We start from the raw sequence: 21,765 nt of genomic DNA, 5'->3' as shown, positions 1-21,765 counted from the left end.
TGCCCTGGATGTTCATGGGGGAGAGAGGTGGGGGTCTTCTCCTGAAGTCCATCACCATCTCCTTGGTCTTACTGGACTTCAGACACAGGTGGTTCTTCTCACACCAGTCCACAAAGTTCATTATGACCTATCAATCCTCCAGCTCCTTCCCCTCAGAAACACAGCCTACAATGGCCGAATCATCGGAAAAAATCTGGAGATGGCAGCTGTCCATGTTGGAGGTGAAGTCCAAGGTGTAAATGGTGAAGAGGAATGAAGACAGAACGGTGCCCTACTGCAGACCTCTGACTGACAGCCGTGCAGCCAAACGTACTAATGGTGTTCGCTGAGGTAGTTGATGGTCCAGGCAGCAGATGTCTGTCCACTCCAGTGTCCTCCAGCTTCCCCCTCCTGTGTAAACAATAAGTCGTTGGGAGTCGGGGACCAAGAGGAAGCTCAACCTTACAGTCCCAGAGGTTTGCTTCCTCTGTGAGCATACGTTCAGAATATCAGACGCTGATTCGCTAAAAGAAAAACATTTGAAAAACATCATAAAGAAGAGAAAGCAGGAAAGGAGAGCCGACGTAACAGGCTGCTGCATGTGCAGCGCCATCTTGGCTTGAAATATATTCTAATATATTAGTTTCCTAAAATATTTCTAATATATATTATATAGTGTTAATTAGGGTTGCAACAACGAATCGATAAAATCGATAAAAATCGACTTTTAAAAGCGATGGCAACGAATTTCATCATCGATTAGTTGTGTTGCGCGATCAATGCGTCATCCGCCGCCGGCGTAATCACATCCACTTGACTGAAACGGGGGAAGAAAAATATTTAGCGACTTTTCAGACCCCTCCAGGGACTATTTTTCAAAAAAGCGACTACGACAAATCTGGCGACTTTTTACGGTGTCACTGGCGGCTTTTGGAGACTCTTACGTGAAAGCATGTATCGTTCCTACTCTGCCGTGAGGCGCCTCCCCCATCCCAACCCCGTTCTCCCGCAGGAGTCCCTCTCAGCGCTGCAGTCAGAGCAGCAGGATGTTTCAGTGTCCAGACTGCAAATGAAGCGCGCATGCGCCGGGATTGACGGCGCAAATTGGTCACAATAATTAAAATAGCCTGCGCTTTGTAAAGTGAAAAAAGTCGTAACATGCAACTTTTGTAAAAACAAATGAACATGGCGCGGAAGCACCGCTGTTATGACGCAGCACCTGAAAAGGAAACACGATGGAGCCTTCGATGGCAGTGAAGAGAGCTGATCAGCAGGGTGAGCGGCCATGTTTGTTTGGTTTTAAAGTGAGGAAACGTAACGTTAGTTTCTCAGGTAGCTCATCTGATGCTTTCCTTACCGTGTTAGTAGGTTACAGACAGTGATAAGGTTGGCTACTTATTTTACTTTTAATTTCATTTGAATTAGCTTAAGCAGCGTTTATATTTTCTTTATAAATAAATTAACTTGCAAATTATGAGGGCAAGGCTTTTAAAGTTTAAATCTTCTGGCAAAGATAAAGTAAAGAAGATCCTGCAATTTATGGAAGTAAAGCAGATTAAATTCCAGCAAGATCAGTAATATGTCCATTAATTATCTGCCACATTCCCATGTAAATATCTGTCTTTGGAGGATGTGTTTTTTAGCACCCCTAGTTCTCTCATTTTTATTCCAAATACAATTTATAATTTGAATCACAGGCTATTTTTATCTCTATGGTTCAGTATTTTCTCAAGTAGCAACTTTAACTGCTATACTTTCCTGTCTTAAAAGGCAGAACTCTAAAAAAAAACCTCATTTGTTGAAATGGGGGGGCCTATTGTTTGAACCCCTTAGGGGCTTTTAAAAACAAAATTGTCTTTTTTTGCGCTTTATGAAACAAAGTAGCCTATATTTTCTGGATGTACAGCTACATTTCTCATGTAAGTTTGCGTAGTTTTAACACAAACATTTATTTTTCATATTGCACCAGGGCAGTTAATGAGCAACCTGTATGTGAAGCCATGTTGTCCGACGAAGTCACGTTATAGCTCGCGTTTCCGGTTTCAAAAACAAAAGATTTATTTTCTCCAAAAAATGCTAATAAAACGGTACAAAAACTGAAAAATGCTTATAAACTAATTCTTTTAACTTATGTTCATGTTCTTAATTCTTTAGACCTAAAACTGCGGTCAGAAAAGGTGAAGCTCCGTCACATCAAACACCTAGTGGCTTGCTTCCTGAACGTGCCTGACGTGCCAGACCTTCCAACTCAGAAATTACCTACAACAAAGATCGCTATTGCCACCTAGAGGCTACTAGTGGAAATACACGTATTCAATCTTGTCAATTCTGGCACTTACACTGTACTTGTGTGCTTGTTTGTTCTGTCTAAAATGTTTATTTTGGAATAAAGAGGTTAATATAAAAAATAGTTTTTGTCCGATTCATCGATTAATCGAAAAAATAATCGGCCGATTCATCGATTTTTAAAATAATCGTTAGTTGCAGCCCTAGTGTTAATACACAGAATTTATATGGATGAAACATATATTATGCAATACATGATATATTCATGTAATAAATGGCAAAATATACAAATGATTGCCGCTTTTGCCGTATATTGTAATATATAATGCACGTGTTTTTATACCCCCCAAAAAATTTTATTTTATATTTATAAATATCCACCCTCATGTATTGCAATTTACATAGAAAATGTGTGGTTAATAAATGTAAATATATATAGTGTCACATGTATGTTTATGGGCGACTATATGGAAGCATAAATGAATGAAAACATATGGTAGAATATAATTTATAACATTATATAAAACAAAAATAATTTATGTATACATTCAATATATGGCACAATACATTTTAAATATATTTGTAAAATATCTAAATTCATTAATATATTTATTTGTATAACAATAAACACAGATTTGTATTCTAATTAATAATATATATCAAGAGCCATCTTTATTTTCTGTCAAATCCAGAGGCTGTAGAGGTAGTTCTACATTTCAACAGCACAGCTTTTAATGGCGCAAATTCTTAAGAGCGCAATTCTAGACATATTCAGATAAACCCATTTAACTTCCTGCAACAGTGCAACATACCAGAAGAAAATACAAAATACAAATTCACACAGCAGAGTAGATAATAGTTATAAAACAGAACTAAAACACAATTGCAATTCTTTGCAGTGCTGCTGTAGGGACCAGATGTGCTTTGGGCCCCGCCCCATTTATGACGTCAATATATGGCAACTCCACTCGAACAAACTGTATTGCACCGTTTCATAAAGTTAAAGGGAAATCATATTTAAATGTCAAAGCATTCTGACTTATACATGTATATAAATGTTCTCTTTATCAGACAATATTGTTCCAAAATTTAGAACATTTTTATTTAAAAAAAATTTATTTATTTAAAAATCCCGACTTAAAATCTGTGTTTTTTCGGTCATAGCATCTTGATTCATGTGTCGCAGCTAATATACGCAACGGTTGAAACCAGAGTCCTTTCCTTTCCCATTGAGTTGCGTCCCAGTGTCCACGGGGATGGACGTCTGTGTCTTCGGCAGGCGTAGAGCTAACAGAACTGGCAGCGTTGCGAGGCAAGGGCTCAAACATGTACGGCTGGAAGCCTTCTACACCAAACCAAGCTTCTGCCGCCCTGGCGTCCTCTTCCACAACATCTTCGTCCCCGCTTTCCTCCTCTAAATAAAAAATGGATGACGGAGGAGACTCATCCACGACCTCTGACACTAAACTCTCCTCCTCTTGCATGTTTCCGCTGTCCATAGCGTTCCTTGACAGCGTCGTTTCTAAGTCACCAATTTAGTGCTACTTGGTCCCAATGGAATTTCCCATTGGGAACCTGCTAGCACTAAGATGCTAACTGGTTAGCAAGATGCTTCAGACAAACCAGCCACAACCAAACTTGCTTGCGAACCTTCTGCCACAACAATCCCGCCCCCTAGATAATCGACCAATCACTTTCACTTTATTCACTGCTGTAAAGTCGGGCACCACTCGGGAGAATTCGGGAATGAAATGGTTGGAACAGCCGCTTCCCTACGACTTTAAGGATCAAATTTCTTCTTGAGTCTGAACATATTATTCCCTGTATTTGCTATTATTTAACATTTAATCATTGATCTAAAGTAGTTGAAAGTAGAAAACAGTCATTGTCAGCCTGGAAGGAAAGTCCTGCCTTATAAGACTGAGCTCTGCCATTTAACAAGATCTGAGGGCAGAGGACGACAGATGGAAAATCCCAAAAAATGACTTTCATAGAGATTTTAGACTGAGAAAAAAAGTTATTCTACTTATAGAAACCGAAAGATTGTTGTTGACAGAAAGTTAAAAGCAGTGTTGCCAACTCCTCAGTAAGGAAAGTAGCTATTGGCTGTGATAAAAGTCGCTAGAAGTCGTTAAATGACGTCATCGCCTAATTTGCATAATCTGCCACGGGAAGTGATGTGCATGTTATTGATGCTGTGGGAGAAATAATGTCGTTATAGAAAGACAAAAAGTGAGTAAAAACACTATATAATGGTGTTTTTACTCACTGCCGCTGGAGGACAAGAGTAGGAACGATACATGCTTTCACTTAAGAGTCTCCAAAAGCCGCCAGTGACACCGTAAAAAGTCGCCAGATTTGTCGCTAGTCGCTTTTTTGAAAAATAGTCGCTGGAGGGGTCTGAAAAGTTGCTAAATATAGCGACAAAGTCACTGAGTTGGCAACACTGGTTAAAAGTAGTGTATCTTAATATGGCTAACTGACCGAGCTAAAAGAGGCTAACCTGTTAGCTACTGAGCCCAGTTAGCCACAGCGCTACTCAGCTCTTTATATCACGGTCTAACAGTTACTTTGTTCACCAGAAACTGATTTTTCTTCAGTTATGTTATCAGTCAGTCATTAAACACGCTATGATGCTGCGTGATGATATTATTGTTGTCATGGGAACCACAATGTTTACATCATGTGGCAACGTTCCGTCAATCAGAATCAGAAATACTTTAATAATCCCAGAGGGAAATTACTTTTGTTACACGCTCCAGTTACAGTTTTATATAATATATACACACATCCAACTACACAATATAATAAAGAGAAAAAAAGAGAAAAAATAAATAAAAATAAAAGATAAAAAGCAATTGTGTAGCGTAACGCCACTGGTATGAAGCAGGACCCAGCAGATCTGGGAGCTACAGCAGAACTAGTGACGTTGTTAAAGCGCAGCAAAGGAAGATGAGACCAACAGGCTTACATACCTTTCCGCTTCGTCAGCATCGTTGGCCTTTGGAAATGAATTGATTGAATGATAAACTTTATTGATCGCACTGTGGAGAAATGTACTGTTTAACTTGTTCTAACTGCGTTATAACTGCATATGTTGCAGTTAAGGCGGGATATGTAAGACTTCCTTCATGAATAGTTCTAGTTCTCTTCACATTTAATAGATTTATGCTTCTGCTCTAAACCAGGTCACTGCCGTCTGAATCAACCAGTGGAGATTAAAACTGATGATCTTATAGTGAGTGAAATTCATTGACAATAAAATTTTGCCCTAAATAAGTTCTAGAAATTATGCTTTTAAACAAGAAGTTTCTGCTACAATGCTGCCCCCTGGTGTTAGAACTGGATGGCTGCTTCCTGGTATGAAGGTTGTAGAACTGGAGAGGTTGACCTGCTTTTGGATGAAACTTTACTCAGATGCAACAGGTCAAAACCTGTCCTGCAGATATGAGGAACTCCTAGAAGATTTAAAGTGAGAAACTGTGTCTGAAGGCTGACAATATTCTGAAGCTAACAGGTGATTTATGTGTTGGTGAAGATTCATAGCAATTCTAAAAAAGTTAAAAAACAAGCACTTGTTTTTTAACTTTTTCAAATTTCCCTTCCCATCAAATTTCCCTTCCCATCCAGGAAGCTGTCCATCCATCCATTTTCTATCACTCTTATCCCTGCTGGGGTGGCGAGGGGTGCTGGTGTCTATCTCCAGCTGTCTACGGGTGAGAGGCGGGGTCCATCCTGGACAGAGAGGCGGGGTCCACCCTGGACAGAGAGGCGGGGCCCACCCTGGACAGAGAGGCGGGGCCCACCCTGGACAGAGAGGCGGGGCCCACCCTGGACAGAGAGGCGGGGCCCACCCTGGACAGAGAGGCGGGGCCCACCCTGGACAGAGAGGCGGGGCCCACCCTGGACAGAGAGGCGGGGCCCACCCTGGACAGAGAGGCGGGGTCCCACCCTGGACAGAGAGGCGGGGCCCACCCTGGACAGAGAGGCGGGGTCCACCCTGGACAGAGAGGCGGGGCCCACCCTGGACAGAGAGGCGGGGTCCACCCTGGACAGAGAGGCGGGGCCCACCCTGGACAGAGAGGCGGGGCCCACCCTGGACAGAGAGGCGGGGTCCACCCTGGACAGGTCGCCAGACCATCGCAGGGAAACACAGAAACAAACAACCATTCTCTCACAACTAAGGAGAATTTAGAGAAGCCAGTTAACCTAACAGTCATGTTTTTGGACTGTGGGAGGAAGCTGGAGTACCCGGAGAGAACCCAGGCATGGTCAGAGAGAACATGCTAAGTCCATGCAGAAAGACCCTGGACCGGGAATCGAACCGAGAACCTTCCTGCTGCAAGGCGGCGGTGCTACCCACTGCCGCATCACGTTCCCTCTAACACTGGCTAATGGAGGAAACGTTGAAACCCTCCTCCAATCAAAACCAGCACACCTGAACCTTCATCCCAGCTTTAATTTTTTCTTCATCAATAACAGAAAGATAATAGGAAAAAAAACTTTAAGAAAACATACAATGATCCCCGTTTTAAACTGTTTTAAAACAAAACAAAATAAAGCATGAATCACAGTTAAAAGAAATAAAAATACCAGCATGTGATGTTAACTGTAAACTAAAACAAAAACCTTTTTTGATTCCTTTTTCTCAGTGACTCAGATTCATTAATTAATAGCTTTTCCATTTCATTTTTCATTTTCATTTCAAAAAGTTTATTTCAAACCTGCACATATTTTACAATACAAACAATACATGCATGGCTTGAAAAGGGGATGGAAGAAGCAAAAGCTTCTACATGTCCGATCCCCTCCCGCTCATCCCAAGGACACTCCTGCAAACGACAAGACCAACAACCCATCCACACTCATGCATACAAGTCAACACACCGGCCCAACGCTCCCCGTCCCTGCAACCCCCCCCCACACCACCCCACCCTCATAGAACATCACTCACTCTCTTCCAGGTATTTTCTCAGGACATCCCGCTTAAATATTTTTTTGAAACAGTTTATATTTTCACAACACTTTTGTTCCTCCGCTAAACTATTCCAGAGGGCGACACCACGACTTGAGATGCACGTTGATTTTAAGGTAGTTCTTACTTTTGGTTGGTAGAATCGGTTTTCGCCTCTAAGATTATAAGTGCGAAGTGCCTCCCGCTCCTGAAAGAGTTTTAAGAGATTTTCTGGAAGAGAGCCAGTTGACGCTCTGAACATTATTTGCGCAGTTCTTAAGTTTACAAGATCAAACAATTTTAAATTGGAGGATTGTAGAAACAAAAGATTTGTGGGATGTAAATAATTTACTTTATGAACGATTCGAATGGCTCTTTTTTGCAGCGTAACCAGGGGCTGAAGATCGGTCTTAAAATTGTTTCCCCAAACCTCGATACAATAATTCAAATACGACATGACAAGTGAGCGATACACAAGGAACAATGCACTTTGGTTGAGGAAGTGACTCAGTTCATCACTCCCACACATTTAGCAACTTTTGTGCGCAAATAATCAGAGATGGCAAAAGTACTCACTTTCCGTACTTGAGTAAAAGTACAGATACTTGTGTTAAAAAATACTCTGGTAAAAGTGGAAGTACTGATTAAACTTCTTTACTCAAGTAAAAGTAACAAAGTACAGGCTTGTAAATTTACTTAAAGTATAAAAGTAAAAGTAGAAACAACTTTTTTCATGCCGTTGCCTACATTTTAAATGGATGTCTGCCAATAGGACTAGATCTCCGTTGTGTTCATTTTCAATCATCTCGTCGTCCATGCTACTATGCTAACGCCACCGCCACCAAGCTGCAATGATTCGCCGCCAATGAATACCGCCGAATCTGTCGATTCATCTTGTAGTGGTGCGTCAAATGCAACGTAGATTCCCATCCAATTAGATTGAATTTGGTATTGATGACGTGAAAAATAATAACGGTAACTCCATTGAAATGATTCAAAACTAAAGTAACGAGTCAATTTTTTAAAATGTAAGGAGTAGAAAGTACAGATATTTGTGTAAAAATGTAAGGAGTAGAAGTAAAAAGTCGCTATAAAAATAAGTAGTAAAGTAAAGTAAAAATATCAGAAAAATCTACTTGAGTACAGTAACGAAGTATTTGTACTTCGTTACTTCCCATCTCTGGCGAAAAGTACAACCTTCATAACAGAAGACACATTCCAAATATCATTTATGTACATAATAAATAACGTTGGACCCAAAATGGTGCCCTGCGGTACTCCACACGTTATGCCCAGATTTATGTTGTCCAAACTGTATAATTTGCTTTCTATCCTCCAAAAAGCTCTGTAACCACTCGTTAGATAACCCTCTAATGCGTTTCCAGCTTTTTTAATAGTGAACTGATCGATGGTGTCGAATGCCTTCTGTAAATCAATAAAAATTCCCAAAACAAATTTACCTTTATCAATGCTATCTGTAATGCTTTCAGTTAAATCGATTATTGCAAGTGATGTGGATCTGTTTTGTCTGAACCCATACTGGCTTTCGGCTAACAATTTGTTTTGTTCTATAAATCTGCGAAGTCGACAATCAAATAATTTTTCTACGATTATAGAAAACTGTGGCAAGAGTGAAACCGGACGAAAGTTGGTGAAAGTATTCTTATTTCCAGATTTGAAGAGTGGGATTACTTTAGCATTTTTCATTCTGTTGGGAAATACTCCATTTTGGAAGGATAGATTGCAAATATGTGTAAATGGTTTAATGATTTCTTCTGCCACCCCTCGAACCAATCTCATGTCTAAGTCATCTATGTCATGTGACTTTTTGTTTTTACATTTTTTAATTATACTCAAAACCTCTTTTTCATTTTTAGGGGCCAGAAATATTGAATTGAAATTATTATTTATTAAATTCCTGCACCGATCATCTTCCATTTTTATCCAGCGTGTTCAGTGAACAAAACCATCCATGAGATGCAGAAACTAAATCCATGATGTGGTAGATTTCCTTAGTTCTTCAGTCTCAAAGATTGTTTCCGGTAATAGGTTTGGTGTTCTGGTCCAATCCACAGAGAGATTTTCAACTGTACAGAGTCCTAAAAAAAAAACAAAGCAAAATAAAAATGATCTCTAATTGCATTTCCTCAGCAAACCTTCAGCTTAAACCAAATCACTGATTCGGTACCTTATGTGCAATTCAGCCTCTTCTAGCCCTGCTACCTGGAGGCATTTAAATGACAGATAAAAGGTTAGACATGAACTTTTTCTGAAAAAGAGATAAAAACCCAGAGAAAACCAATCATATAATCATTAAACAGATTTGATCTGAGGTAGAACTCATTTCCCCCTCAGGAATTTATGTCTCCAAGCAGCATATTTATAAAGATAAAAAACAACTGACAAGAACCAAAGTTTAAACCGTTTCAAAACAAAACAGAAAATGGAATATAAAATATAACAAAGGTAATCCATCGCAAACTACCAGGGTAGAATATTAAAAACTAATCAAAACAGCTTGAAATGGGAGCACTTAGTAAACTTTGGGTGTTTTCTAAAGAGAAAACTTGCACTCCTCCGTGTCTCCAGAAAGACGTTGCCTCCAATTTAAGCAGTTCTTTGTTTTAAATAAGCTGTTATTATTTTGATAGGATGTAAATGTAAAGTTTGAAGTTTTGGCGAGTGTTGGCCTAGTGGTTAGAGCAGTGCGTTTGTGTTCTTGGAAGGTTACAAGTAACCGGTTCGATCCCCGCACCCTGCACTCTGGGTCCCTGAGCAAGACCCTAAACTGCTCCCCGGGTGCCGCACAATGGCAGCCCTCTGCTCCCCAAGGGTTAAATGCACAGAGGGAATTTCTGCAGTGTGAGTTTATAAAGTTCAATTGTTAATTATTATTATTAAATTAATGTGTATATAACTTTTTCACGTTCTCATAATTTTCCTTTGTCACAATTTTACAATAACATTTAAACTGCAAATGTAAATATTACTCCTCAGTTCATCTTTATTGAAGGTTTCAAGCTTGCAAACATTTTTTTGGAGTTAGGGCCCAATATCAATGTGTTTCATGGGGCCCCAAAGGGCTCGTTATGCTAAACGCACGAACAATCCATGCAGAAAATGATTCTTTTCCAAAGCCTCTTTGTGTCATCATTTCTTTCCACAAGTTTTTTCCACAATCTGTTCATAGCGGTGATGTTGATTAAACTGTCGAGGGGAAAAAGTATTCAACTATTTACTGTAGTTAAATAAACAGAGATAGATGGATTCCACTCAGTTAGCATTTTATTTCATCTTTGCAAAGCGAGAACAGGACATCATCCAGCCCTTATTGCAGAGTAATCAGCCCTGTTCTGATCTGGCCAGTTCGTCTCCCTTAGTTACAACAATGGAAATGCTGAAGTTTGTGTCACAATCAAAGCAAATATCTACCTAAAGCAAAAAACAAACAGCACAAGAAAGAATGTAAATGTTTTAGGAACTACCTCATAAAAACATCAGGAAGAGCCAAACACCCCCAACAGCATAAACAGCCCCCTTCATCTTAGGCATGTTGTGACCTTGGAGCTCTGAGGCAGAACAAAACTCAGCAATCATACATCTGTATATATACTTACATAAGTACATGTAAAAGAGATTAATAGGACATAGATTTTTTTTAACCACAACAAGCTAAATCACAGGATGTCTTTAGATCTTTACATTTGCGAACCTTCGCAGGCAGGAGCTGTTTCTCGCTAGCCTCGTGAGACCATCCTGATCTCGCGAGCTTTCAAGATTTCACTCGCAGATCAGTCTGGAGACGTTCACCAAACGAACGTCCAATCAGCGTTGGCTTTGAGGCGGGTTGAGGTGTGACGCAACGAGTAGCGCGACGGTTCAGTCTAAAGAACATGGCGGCTTCAGCCGATGAAACTAGCGTTAGCGTGGCTATGGAGCAAGTTTTATCGGAATTACAGAGTATTTCTTCATTGAAAGAAGAGCAAAACACTGCTCTGGAGGCTTTTCTCAGAGGAAAAGATGTTTTTGCTCTTCTCCCGACTGGTTTCGGCAAGAGTTTGATCTATCAATTGGCTCCTCTTCGTCGTCGCTCTGTTAGTACGTCATATGCTTCGTTGATCTGATTGGTTTATTTGGCCCGTCTATCACCAACATAGGCCAATCAGCTAACCAGTATTTTCGCCCCTTCCCAAAATTACTTCAACGGAAGGTTTCCAGCGGAGTCAGGTTAGTTTCTCGCATGGAATACGAGAGAAACAATACAGACACATAAAGTATAAACCTTGCTTTAGTCAGTCTGGCTGGCCAGACTAGGCCAATAGTGACCGAAGGTTTGTAGCGATAATATCTGATTTTTAGTTGTCTTTAATCAGAAATCCTTTAAGATAAAACAAGTACCTGCTGATCATTTCTGCGTGGTCCTCCTCTAGAATTCATACCTAGATGTATAAATAAGAGATAAAGGTTAGACATCACCATTTCTAGAATAATACATATCCAAATATGGCATCATTCAGTCCTGTCACTGAGACTTAAATGATGCAAATCTATCAACAAGAACAGGAAAAACAAGAGATAATATTTCCATAAGTATTCCCTGTCTTAATACTTTATCAGCACTTTGATTCTCCCAGCCTTCTTAGACCTGATGCCGTTGTGCAGAACTCATCATTCTTATGATGAAGCATGGTAGTGGCAGCCTCATGATATGGGGCTGTTTTTCATCAGACACCTTGATGAGAGGTGGATGGAGTTTGCCAGAATATAAAATTAATTTATTATCACCATGAAGAGGTGGTTCTGTTTTCGCAGACTGAAGGTCACCTTTGTCTGCTTTCACATAGGAAGTGGTGAACCCAGTGCATCGCTTCAAACCCAGCATTATATGTGTGGCAGTTACTGGCAGGGGGGGGGGGGTGCACTGCACCGAGCTGAGAACCAAGCACATAGAGCAGATGGTCTGAGTCATCCTGCACGGTTCTCAGGACTGAACTTTGAGGGCCAGGAGACGATCATGGTGATCATGTTACCAGGAGCCAATCAGAAATCCTGGTTTCTGAATGACTGTCAGCTGGGTGAGTGCGGTCGGCAGCCCAGCTGCTCTGAGCTCAGTGTCAGCGGCTGGATGAGCCTCCAGCAGCTAACAGCTTCTCTCTGCCACAGAGCTGCAGACTTTGGTGACACAGCGGCTGCAGGAATCTGGTTCAGTCTGGTTTCCTGTCCTGTTTGCTGTTCCTCCTTTACCAGCCCCTGTTCACACAGCCTCTCTGTGACTCCTTGTTGCTGGCGCTGCTGCTGATCTTTCACCTTCTTCTCTGTGTTTTTACCCCCAAACCACAAAATGATCTGTGCTTCCTGTTGTTTACCTTCCAGATGTTTGTGGCATCTTTTTCTGCAGAGAACCAGCAAAGCCCCAGATAGCAGGATGCCAGAGAGGGTCAGAGTCAGAGCTGCAACCAGCAGAAGCTCTGTGGACATTTCTAGAGAACATGTTGGACACAAAGCATGGGGAGGAGTTTGTTTCTGCAGACAGACGCCATTTCTACTCAAACAGAGGCGGCACACAGCGGGGAGGGGATTCAGGACTTTGAGGACTAGATGTACCTTCAGATGTTGGCCTCTGCCGGACCAGAACCGACTGATTAGTGGTTTCAGTGGAAGCTGAAGGTGTGAGACTGTAGTTGGAGCTCAGTGGTGCTGCTGGTGTGGAGGTTAAATGAGCTGAATCTGAACCGGAGGCTGAAGAGTCTGAAAATGCAGAGAAAGATGGAAGATGGAGACATGATGAAGTTTGGTAAAGTTTGGTGCAGCATTATGCTGTGGGTTGTGTTGAGAGATGTAGCTTCCATAATTCGCTGAAAAATTAGCAGTATTTTTCCCTCTTTAGTATTAAAAGGTATTATTATCATATATATCAGTGCCTAATATATATGGTAGAAATGATATTCCTAAACCGAAACTGTGAACTTTCCCTGTAAAATAAACTACTTCAAATACTGAAATCCAATGAAGTGAAATCGATACAGTTTTTATTTTCTAGTCTAGCTTTTGAAGCAACAATCAGCCATAGGACAGATAAAAGAGTCTGGTTCATTATTCTTCTTAAATTCCCCTTTTTAATCACCTTTATGGTCTAGAAACAGGCAGTAACAGACCCCATTAACCAAAACAGCCTGGCAGCCAGCAAATGACTGCTCTGTTGACCAATCACACGCAGCTTCAGTAGAAAAATAACTTCTAAATATAAAAGTGGCAGATTTGGGAAAATAGGATAATCACTTGTTGGTCATTATACTCAATTCCAATAAAGTTGACATTGTTTTTTTTTTTTATCATGAAATCATGTTTTCTTTAAATCATAATCGCAGAACTGACCTGAGATGTTTGTTGATTTGTCGTTTAAGAGTTCAGTTTTTTACTGTTAATCTGATTATAGTGTGAACTAAATCAAGGAGGAGAACCTGTCAGAAGCTGCAGAGGAGCTGATGGAGGTTCACCTCCCAGCAGGTCAACCAAGCACGGACACCATTGGGTGGATTAAATCAGACCCAGATCCAGTCCTGAAGGACCAGTACCCTGCAGTCTGAAGACAAGTCCTATTGCCCCAACACCACTGATCCAGATTCTGTTAATACTTCCTCTTTATTCAGATACTTTTGAGTTATTAATGCATATTCATAGTCCCATGCAGCCTCAGTGTGAGCGGCCATCTGCTGAGGCCCACTGGGGTTCAAGGAGACAGAAGCAGACATAGAAAAAGAAGCATAGATACAAAAGGCAACTGTCAACCAGCTCCACAGGCGGCCCCGTCCAGGAAACACACAGCCAGGCAGACGAGCTCCGAGCCAGCTCCCATGTCAGAGGATGAAGAGAGCACATCCAGTTAGTCACAGTCAGAGAAACAGGACTACACTGGAAAACAGGCCAAGCTCCAACATCTAGAAACAAAGGTGTTGATGGCAGCAGCACAGCTGATATTTCTCTCCAGGATGGAGTCACAGCCAAACAGGAACAGACCAGATGAAGCTACTATGAGGAAAAGCAGAGAGAGCAGAACGTTAGAGATTGAACTAACAGATTCTGCAGAGTGGGAGAATAGAGATAGAATGAAGCAGAATGATGAAAAAGGGGTCCCTATGTCCTCCAGCAGTCTAAGCCTATAGCAGCAGAACTATAGAGATAGCTCAGGATAATCTGAGCCACTCTAACTATAAGCTTTATCAAAAAGGAAAGTTTTAAGCCTAGCCTTAAAAGTAGACAGGGTGTCTGCCTCACGGACTAAAACTGGTAGTTGGTTCCACAGGAGAGGAGCCTGATAACTAAAAGATCTGCCTCCCAATCTACTTTTAGAAATTCTAGGAACCACTAGTAAACCTGCAGATTGAGAGCGAAGTGCTCTGTTAGGAACATAAGGAACAATCAGATCTCTGATATCAGATGGAGCTTGGCCATTTAAGGCTTTATATGTGAGAAGGAGGATTTTAAATTCTATTCTGGATTCAACAGGAAGCCAATGAAGAGAAGCCAGGATAGGAGAGATATGATCTCTCTTTTTCATTTTCATCAGAACTCTGGCTGCAGCATTTTGGATCAGCTGAAGGCTTTTAACTACAGTTTGTGGACTTCCTGATAGTAAAGAATTACAATAGTCCAGCCTTGAAGTAACAAATGCATGGACTAGTTTCTCAGCATCACCCCTGGACAGGAGATTGCTCATTTTTGCAATATTCCTCAGATGAAAGAAGGAAATTCTAGAAACCTCTTTGATATGGGATTTAAATGACAGGTCCTGATCAAAAATAACACCAAGATTTTTTACTTTATTATCTGAAATCAGTTTAATCCCATCCAAATGAAGTGACTGGCTAATCAGCTTCTTTTTCAGAGACTCTGGTCCAAAGACTATAACTTCTGTTTTGTCTGCATTCAGAAGCAGAAAGTTAAGAGTCATCCAGGTTTTTCTGTCTTCAGACATGCCTGTAATCTATGTAATGGGTTAGCTTCATCTGGATTATAGACAGATATAGCTGGGTATCATCAGCATAACAGTGAAAATTAATCCCATGCTGTCTAATAACTCTACCGATTGGGAGCATGTATAAAGTAAAGAGAATTGGTCCTAGCACCGATCCCTGTGGTACTCCACAGGTAACCTTTGAGCATGAGGAAGATCTGTCATTAACATGAACAAACTAAAATCGATCAGATAGATCAGATTTAAACCAGTCTAGTGCTGTTCCTTTAATTCCAACAAAATATTCAAGTCTTTCTAAAAGAATATTATGATCAACTGTATCAAATGCAGCACTGAGATCCAACAGGACGAGGACAGATACAAGTCCATTATCTGAGGCCATGAGAATATCATTAGTGACTTTCACCAGAGCTGTTTCAGTGCTATGATGAGCTCTAAAGCCAGACTGAAACTCTTCAAAAAGTTCATTATGGTGTAAGTGATCGCAAACTTGTTTGGCAACTACTTTCTCAAGAATTTTGGATAAGAAAGGAAGATTGGATATAGGTCTATAATTGACCAAGTCATCTGGGTCAAGAGACGGTTTCTTAAGCAGAGGTTTAATTACAGCAACCTTAAAAGCTTTAGGTACATATCCCTGTAACAGAGATAGATTAATCACATCTAAAATGGAGGAGGAGATCAAAGGGAATACCTCCTTAAATAACCTGGTTGGAACTGGATCTAACATACAAGTTGAAGGCTGAGATGAAGACAATAATTTTGCTAATTCAGAAAGTTCAACTGGATCAAAGCAGTCTAAACCCGGTTCAGATTCCATGACTACCTCAGGTACAATCACGGATAGAGGAGTGCTTATGATCTTATTTTTAATAAGATCAATCTTATTTATAAAGAATCCCATAAAATCATTGCTGCTAAGAGCAGGTGGAATGGACGGTTCAACAGAGCTATGGCTCTGGGTGAGTTTGGCAACTGGATTAAAAAGAAATCTAGGACTATTCTTATTCTCCTCTATTAATGAGGAGAAGTATGCTGCTCTTGCTTTACAAAGGGTCCTCTTATACAGCAGTAAATAATTTTTCCAGACTAGGAAGGACTCCTGCAGGCCTGTGGAGCGATATTTTCTCTCCAGTTTCCTAGCATTTTGCTTCAAAGTACGCAGCTCTGCATTAAAACAAGGAGCAAGCTTTCTATTTTTAACGGTTTTCATTTTCAAGGGAGCTGCGTTGTCTAAGGCAATACGCAGAGAACTAGCAACCCCATCAACAAAATCATCAACCTGTGAAGGGGAATAAGCTATGCTTTTGCACTCTGCAGCACTGCTCAGCGACACAGAGGAGAGAGAAAGTGAAGCAGATTCTTTAAAATGTATAACTGCTCTATCTGATAAAGATCTACTAAAATGTAACCTTCTTTTGGGGGAGGAGAACTCTGTTAAAGTAATCCTGAAGGTTATTAGAAAGTGGTCAGAGAGGACAGGGTTGTGAGGAAATACTGTTATTTCTTCACATTCTATGCCGTATGTCAGCACAAGATCCAAAGTATGAAGATGAGAATGCGTGGGACTATTCACATTTTGAACAAAGCCAAAAGTGTCTAAGATAGTATTAAAGGCTGCTCTTAAGCTATCGCCTTCAATGTCAGCATGGATGTTAAAATCTCCCACTATGATGACCCTGTCAGTATTTAATACCAAATCAGAAAGGAACTCTGAAAACTCATCTAAAAATTCAGAGAAAGGACCTGGTGGACGATACAAAGTTACAAAAAGAAGAGGTTTTCTTGCCTTGAAATTTGGATGAAGGAAATTAAGGGTTAAATGATCAAAGAGTTGTAGGTATTAACTGTTTTGGGAGTAATCAGTAAGTCAGACTGGAAGATTGTTGCTACTCCTCCTCCTCGCCCAGAACTTCTGGGGATGTGAAAATTTAAATAGCTTGAAGGAGTTGCCTCGTTTATGCTCACATAATCCTCTTGCTGCAGCCAGGTTTCTGTAAGGCAAAACAAGTCAATGTGATTATCACAAATCAAGTCATTAACTAGCAGACTTTTAGAGGAAAGCGATCTTATGTTAAACAGACCGCATTTAATCATTTTAACTTTTTCCCCAATTGGAGTTATTTTCATTTTTATTAGATTATCATGATTTACTCCTTTGGGAATCTTTTGCTAATTTATTAGATTTTGGTCGTGGGCGTTAATAACGCTGTTACTCCCATCACTGTTAGATACAGAGATATCACAGAAAAAACAACTTAATTCAGACGGAGATAGTGTGGACAGCAACAACTTTGTTCAACAGTCCAAACAGGAAGTGAATACGTTTCACCATCAGCAGCAGTAGCACTCTTTAGTGGCAGAAGGATCCATCAGAATGTGTATAATATTACCGTAAATCCTCTAATAAAGGACGGGGCCTTTATTTCACTCAGGTGCATCTTGGTCCAGGCCATTATTGGAAGGAGGCCAGAATTAGAGGCAGGCCTCTATTTCTATTTGATCAAACAGACGACCAGTGGAATGAATAAAAAGCAGATTTTGTGTTTCTTTGAACCTGTAAAATACTTGGTTCATTTATTGAAAAAGTTAAGTTACCATGACGTTATATAGAACATTATTCAGACCTTTAGATCTTCCAGCAGCGGCAATTTTTCTGCACGGCAATACGAAAAAAAAAGCCAAACTGACTTGCGAAACAAAGTTTTTAAAAAAAATTAATGGAAACTTTTTATTTGAGGCAGGCTAAGTGGAAGCAGGCTACCAGTATTATATATTTCAAGGGAAATTCAGAACAATGAAGGTCACATACACGGTAACTGTGTGTCTCAGCTAGCGACTTTTCAGACCCCTCTAGCACTTTAACTTAAAAAAAGTGCCTAGCGCCAAATGTAGCAACTTTTTTTCCTGCTACTGGAGACTTTGGAGACAACATCTAAAAGCAGCTCAGTGGTAAGCTTGAGCTTAGTGCTTGGAAAAAATCTTTCATTCCTTTAGAGACAGCATGAAAAGTCAGCTGAGTACAAAACATAGAGAGGAAAACAAGAAGAAAAGGGACAAGAAGAGAGGGACACAACCTAGAACAGATAATGGATGTCTATTCTATTAACATTTTCTATCTGTAAAATGGGTCTATTTTATGTGTTGTCTTCTCCATTCAGAGGGGCCCCCTGCCTGTCTTTTTCTAGGGCCCCATATTTCCTGAATCCGCCCCTGTGTATAAAATGAATAACAATAATTATTTGCTGTAAAATGTTCCCTCCGTCCTTCAGACAAACATCTCAGCAGCTTTAACAGAAACTGACCTTCTGCAATGATGAGTCTGAACTCCTGGTAGATCATGGCGGATGAAGAGTCGCCCAAACCACATCTGTACAGTCCTGAGTCAGACGGCTTTAGTTTGGAGATCTTCACATAGAAAACGTAAATGTCTGATGAAAACTCTTTAAGGTATTCAATGCTGTATCGTTCTGTTTGAGCTTTGTTCTCTCTGGTTTGGATCAGAATGTTTCCCCTTTCACAGTTTTCCCTGCAGAAGATCTTCCAGGATCCAGAGAACGACATGCCACATGCAGCTGAGACGTCTTCTCCAGCTGCTCTATGGAGACGTTTCAGAGCATCAACAGAAGGGCTGTTTGTGGCCTGCAGAGCTGCAGAGGAGAACAACATGGTGGATCAGTGCCTGCTGACAGAAACCACAGGGTTAGCAGGAGGTCTGGGTTAGCTCGGTGACCATGAACTCGGCCCAGTTTCCACTGAAGCAGTGGCCTGCAGTCTGCCCAACACGGAGCAGGGGAAGCTTTAACTTTTAAATGTTGTTTATCAATACGCTACATAACTGCTAATTTAAGTCATTGTTTTGCTATAGCCCTCTGTATTTATTTGTCTATCCTCATCCCCCAATACATCTTCCTACATCTTATTTAATTGATTTTATTTTTCTATTGTATATACTGTGTCTAAACATCCTCTATTTTCTTGTATGTGTAATTTTTTTCCTGCTACTGGAAATACAATTTCCCGAAGGGAGTAATCCCAAGGGATTAATAAAGTCAAGTCTAAGTCTAAGTCTAAGTCTATTCCACAGATTGTAACTAGTTATAAAATCAGTGACAACTGATTATATTCAGAAGATCAAATAAATACTAATTAATAAAAAATGGTGTGAAGACAGATTCTGTTATTCTAGTTTGATCCCAATTTTAAATCAATGTGATTTTTTAATTTAGTTTCTATTATTGTCTTTGATTCATTTATTATCATTAAAATGTGTTTTTCCCAAACAGTCAGAATTCCATGAACTGCTGTGAAGCCTGGATGTCTGTTTATCTGCTGCTGCCTGTTTCTTCTGCAGGTCCATCAAGCCAAACATCTACAGCTCAACACTGAAGGAAGGTTTTCTCCTTTCAGTCATTTCTTTTATGGCCTCTTTTAGAAAAACCAAACCTGTTTGCAGCTTGTAACGACTTGCTGCTGTGGCCCCGACATAAAGAGGCAGATGGACGGACTCGCACCATCAACTTCTGGCTCTAGTCGGGTTTAAAATCAGACTGTTTTTGTTGTAGAAACATCACATTGGAGGTAAAGTATATTTATTGGTTAATTGGTTAATTCAGAGGACGTAGTAACACAGGTAGAATGGACAAGGTGTCCAATCATGTCCCTGCTGTGGAGAGACAGTTATCAGAGGACAGATGAAGGTTCTGGTTCCTGGATCAGCTTCTTACTATAAACCCGAAAATCACTTCTGAACATTTCTTCTGAGATTTTTCATTATTTTCCAACAGAAATATTAAACTATTAAAACTGTAGCATCATTTCTGTCCTTGAAGGTTTTAGTGAAAAATGTTTCTGGTTTGTTTTATCTCGTCATACGGCGCTTTGGTTTGATATTTGCCTTAAATATGACTTGATTTTGACATATTGGGCATATTTTCTGTCATATAAGAACAATCAGGAATTTATGAATCTACATCCAAACTAACAGGAATAAAATTCTTCATGAGGCCTTAAACTTCTTTCCAGAATCTCACTGAAAACATTTTTGCGGACATTAATTTATTAAAAAAAACAGAGAAAATGGAAAACAGCAAAAACATCCCAAAATTTTATTGACTTGTAAATCTGACAGAGAAACGATAAACCTTAATAAAACGGAAACTCTGACTTCTTAGAATGGAATAAAAACTCGTTTGGTCTGAACATTATTCTAGGTTCCTGTTCTTTATTTCTCAGTTATATAATTAATGTTTCAGTTCATATTAAAATCATTAAACTGATGAAAGCCGATAAAAGCCTCCATCTGTCTGCAGAGCAACAACAATAAAACAGGACCTGATTAAACGCAGATCAATAAAAGTTATTAATTCTGCCTGATTTTGGACGATCATGTCTGATGATGTGAGAAAAGCAAATAATGTGAAATACTCACAGAGGAGAAAGAAGAAAATCAGGGCAGCAATCATGTTGAAATAGATTTCCTGCTGCTTCTTTTCTCATGTCTTGCTCTTTTACACCAAAGGTTAAACATGACACCCCTCCCCCCCTTTCTTTCAGCTGCAGCCTAATATATGGCATCAGTTAACCCCTGCTTGCCTGAAGGTAAATACAGTTAGCTTTAGGAAGGAGAAACATGACTGATTTCCTTTGAAACAGAACCTGAACTAAGCAGATAGATGTTTAAAAACAGATCAGAGCTTTGAGCCGTACTAATCGTTACCAAAGGGCAGCGCCCTGCTGCTGCAGAGCGGAGGGGAAATCTCTTCTGAGAGTGGAATAAACAGCTGATTAATGTGCAACATACTCATGAAATCAATCAATTTAGAATACATTTAATTCAGTTTGATGACTGCATATATGAACTTTAACGATTAATGATGATTTTTGCACTGATGACTGGATAATTGGTTCATTACTTCCATCTGCCTAGCTCCGCCCAGATTTCATTCTCACTTACAGTATTAGATCCACCTGTTCAGTTCATATTTAAACTGCTTGTTCCCAGCCATCAGGGCCAGATTATTTGAGCCGTGTGTCAGATTTCTCTAGGGTAACCACTGTGTTTCTGATTACTCATACTCATCTCCCGCTTTATCTGGAACCGGGTCGTGGGGGCAGCAGACTAAGCAGAGACTCCCAGACTCTCCGCAGACACCTCCTCCAGCTCTGTTGGGGGAAGCCCTAGGCGCTTCCAGGCCAGCCGAGAGACAGTCTCTCCAGCGTGTCCTGGGTCGTCCCCTGGGCCTCCTCCCGCTGGGACGTGCCTGGAACACCTCCCGAGGGGGGCGTCCAGGGGGCATCCGAAGAAGATGCCACCTCAACTGACTGAGCCTCTCCCGAATGACCGAGGTCCTCACCCTATCTCTAAGGGGAATAGGGTGAGGAGCTCGGTCATTCGTTTCTGATTAGTTGATCCTAACTAGTTTCCACTCCTGGACTTCTGAGTTTGGCGTGCCCCTGTTCTGATCTGTTTGCCTGACCTGTCTTTGGCCTGCTAGTTGGATGCAGCTTTCCAAGGTTTGAAGACGTTTCTCTTCCCCTCCAGGAAGCTTTCTCAATGAAATGTCTGGAT

At 40.5% G+C, this 21,765-nt stretch overlaps 1 protein-coding gene across 1 annotated transcript; it reads right to left on the bottom strand.

Moving 5' to 3' along the window:
* Positions 1-7,057: 7,057 nt before the first annotated feature.
* LOC119791993 lies at positions 7,058-20,633 on the bottom strand. Its single transcript, XM_038298415.1, has 7 exons — positions 20,626-20,633; positions 18,500-18,844; positions 12,824-12,958; positions 12,586-12,699; positions 11,618-11,658; positions 9,408-9,442; positions 7,058-7,097 (listed from the first exon to the last, which is right to left on the bottom strand). The coding sequence occupies exons 2-7, from the start codon at positions 18,756-18,758 to the stop codon at positions 7,058-7,060; spliced, it is 624 nt and encodes a 207-aa protein (XP_038154343.1). The 5' UTR covers positions 18,759-18,844; positions 20,626-20,633.
* Positions 20,634-21,765: the final 1,132 nt, after the last annotated feature.

This window comes from Cyprinodon tularosa, unplaced genomic scaffold (genome assembly GCF_016077235.1).
Source record: "Cyprinodon tularosa strain WSP-4 unplaced genomic scaffold, ASM1607723v1 ctg407, whole genome shotgun sequence".
In the NCBI taxonomy this organism is placed as follows: Eukaryota; Metazoa; Chordata; class Actinopteri; order Cyprinodontiformes; family Cyprinodontidae; genus Cyprinodon; species Cyprinodon tularosa.
The sequence above is the reverse complement of the archived record's forward strand: the minus strand, read 5'-3'. Positions and strand labels throughout refer to the sequence as shown.

Coding starts and splice junctions, on each gene's coding strand:
- LOC119791993 (XM_038298415.1), bottom strand. CDS start 18,758: ATGTCGTTCTCTGGATCCTGGAAGATCTTCTGCAGGGAAAACTGTGAA. Junction 12,959..18,499: donor CAGACTCATCATTGCAGAAG/GTCAGTTTCTGT, acceptor CAGACTCTTCAG/CCTCCGGTTCAGATTCAGCT. Junction 9,443..11,617: donor CACGCAGAAATGATCAGCAG/GTACTTGTTTTA, acceptor AAATGCCTCCAG/GTAGCAGGGCTAGAAGAGGC.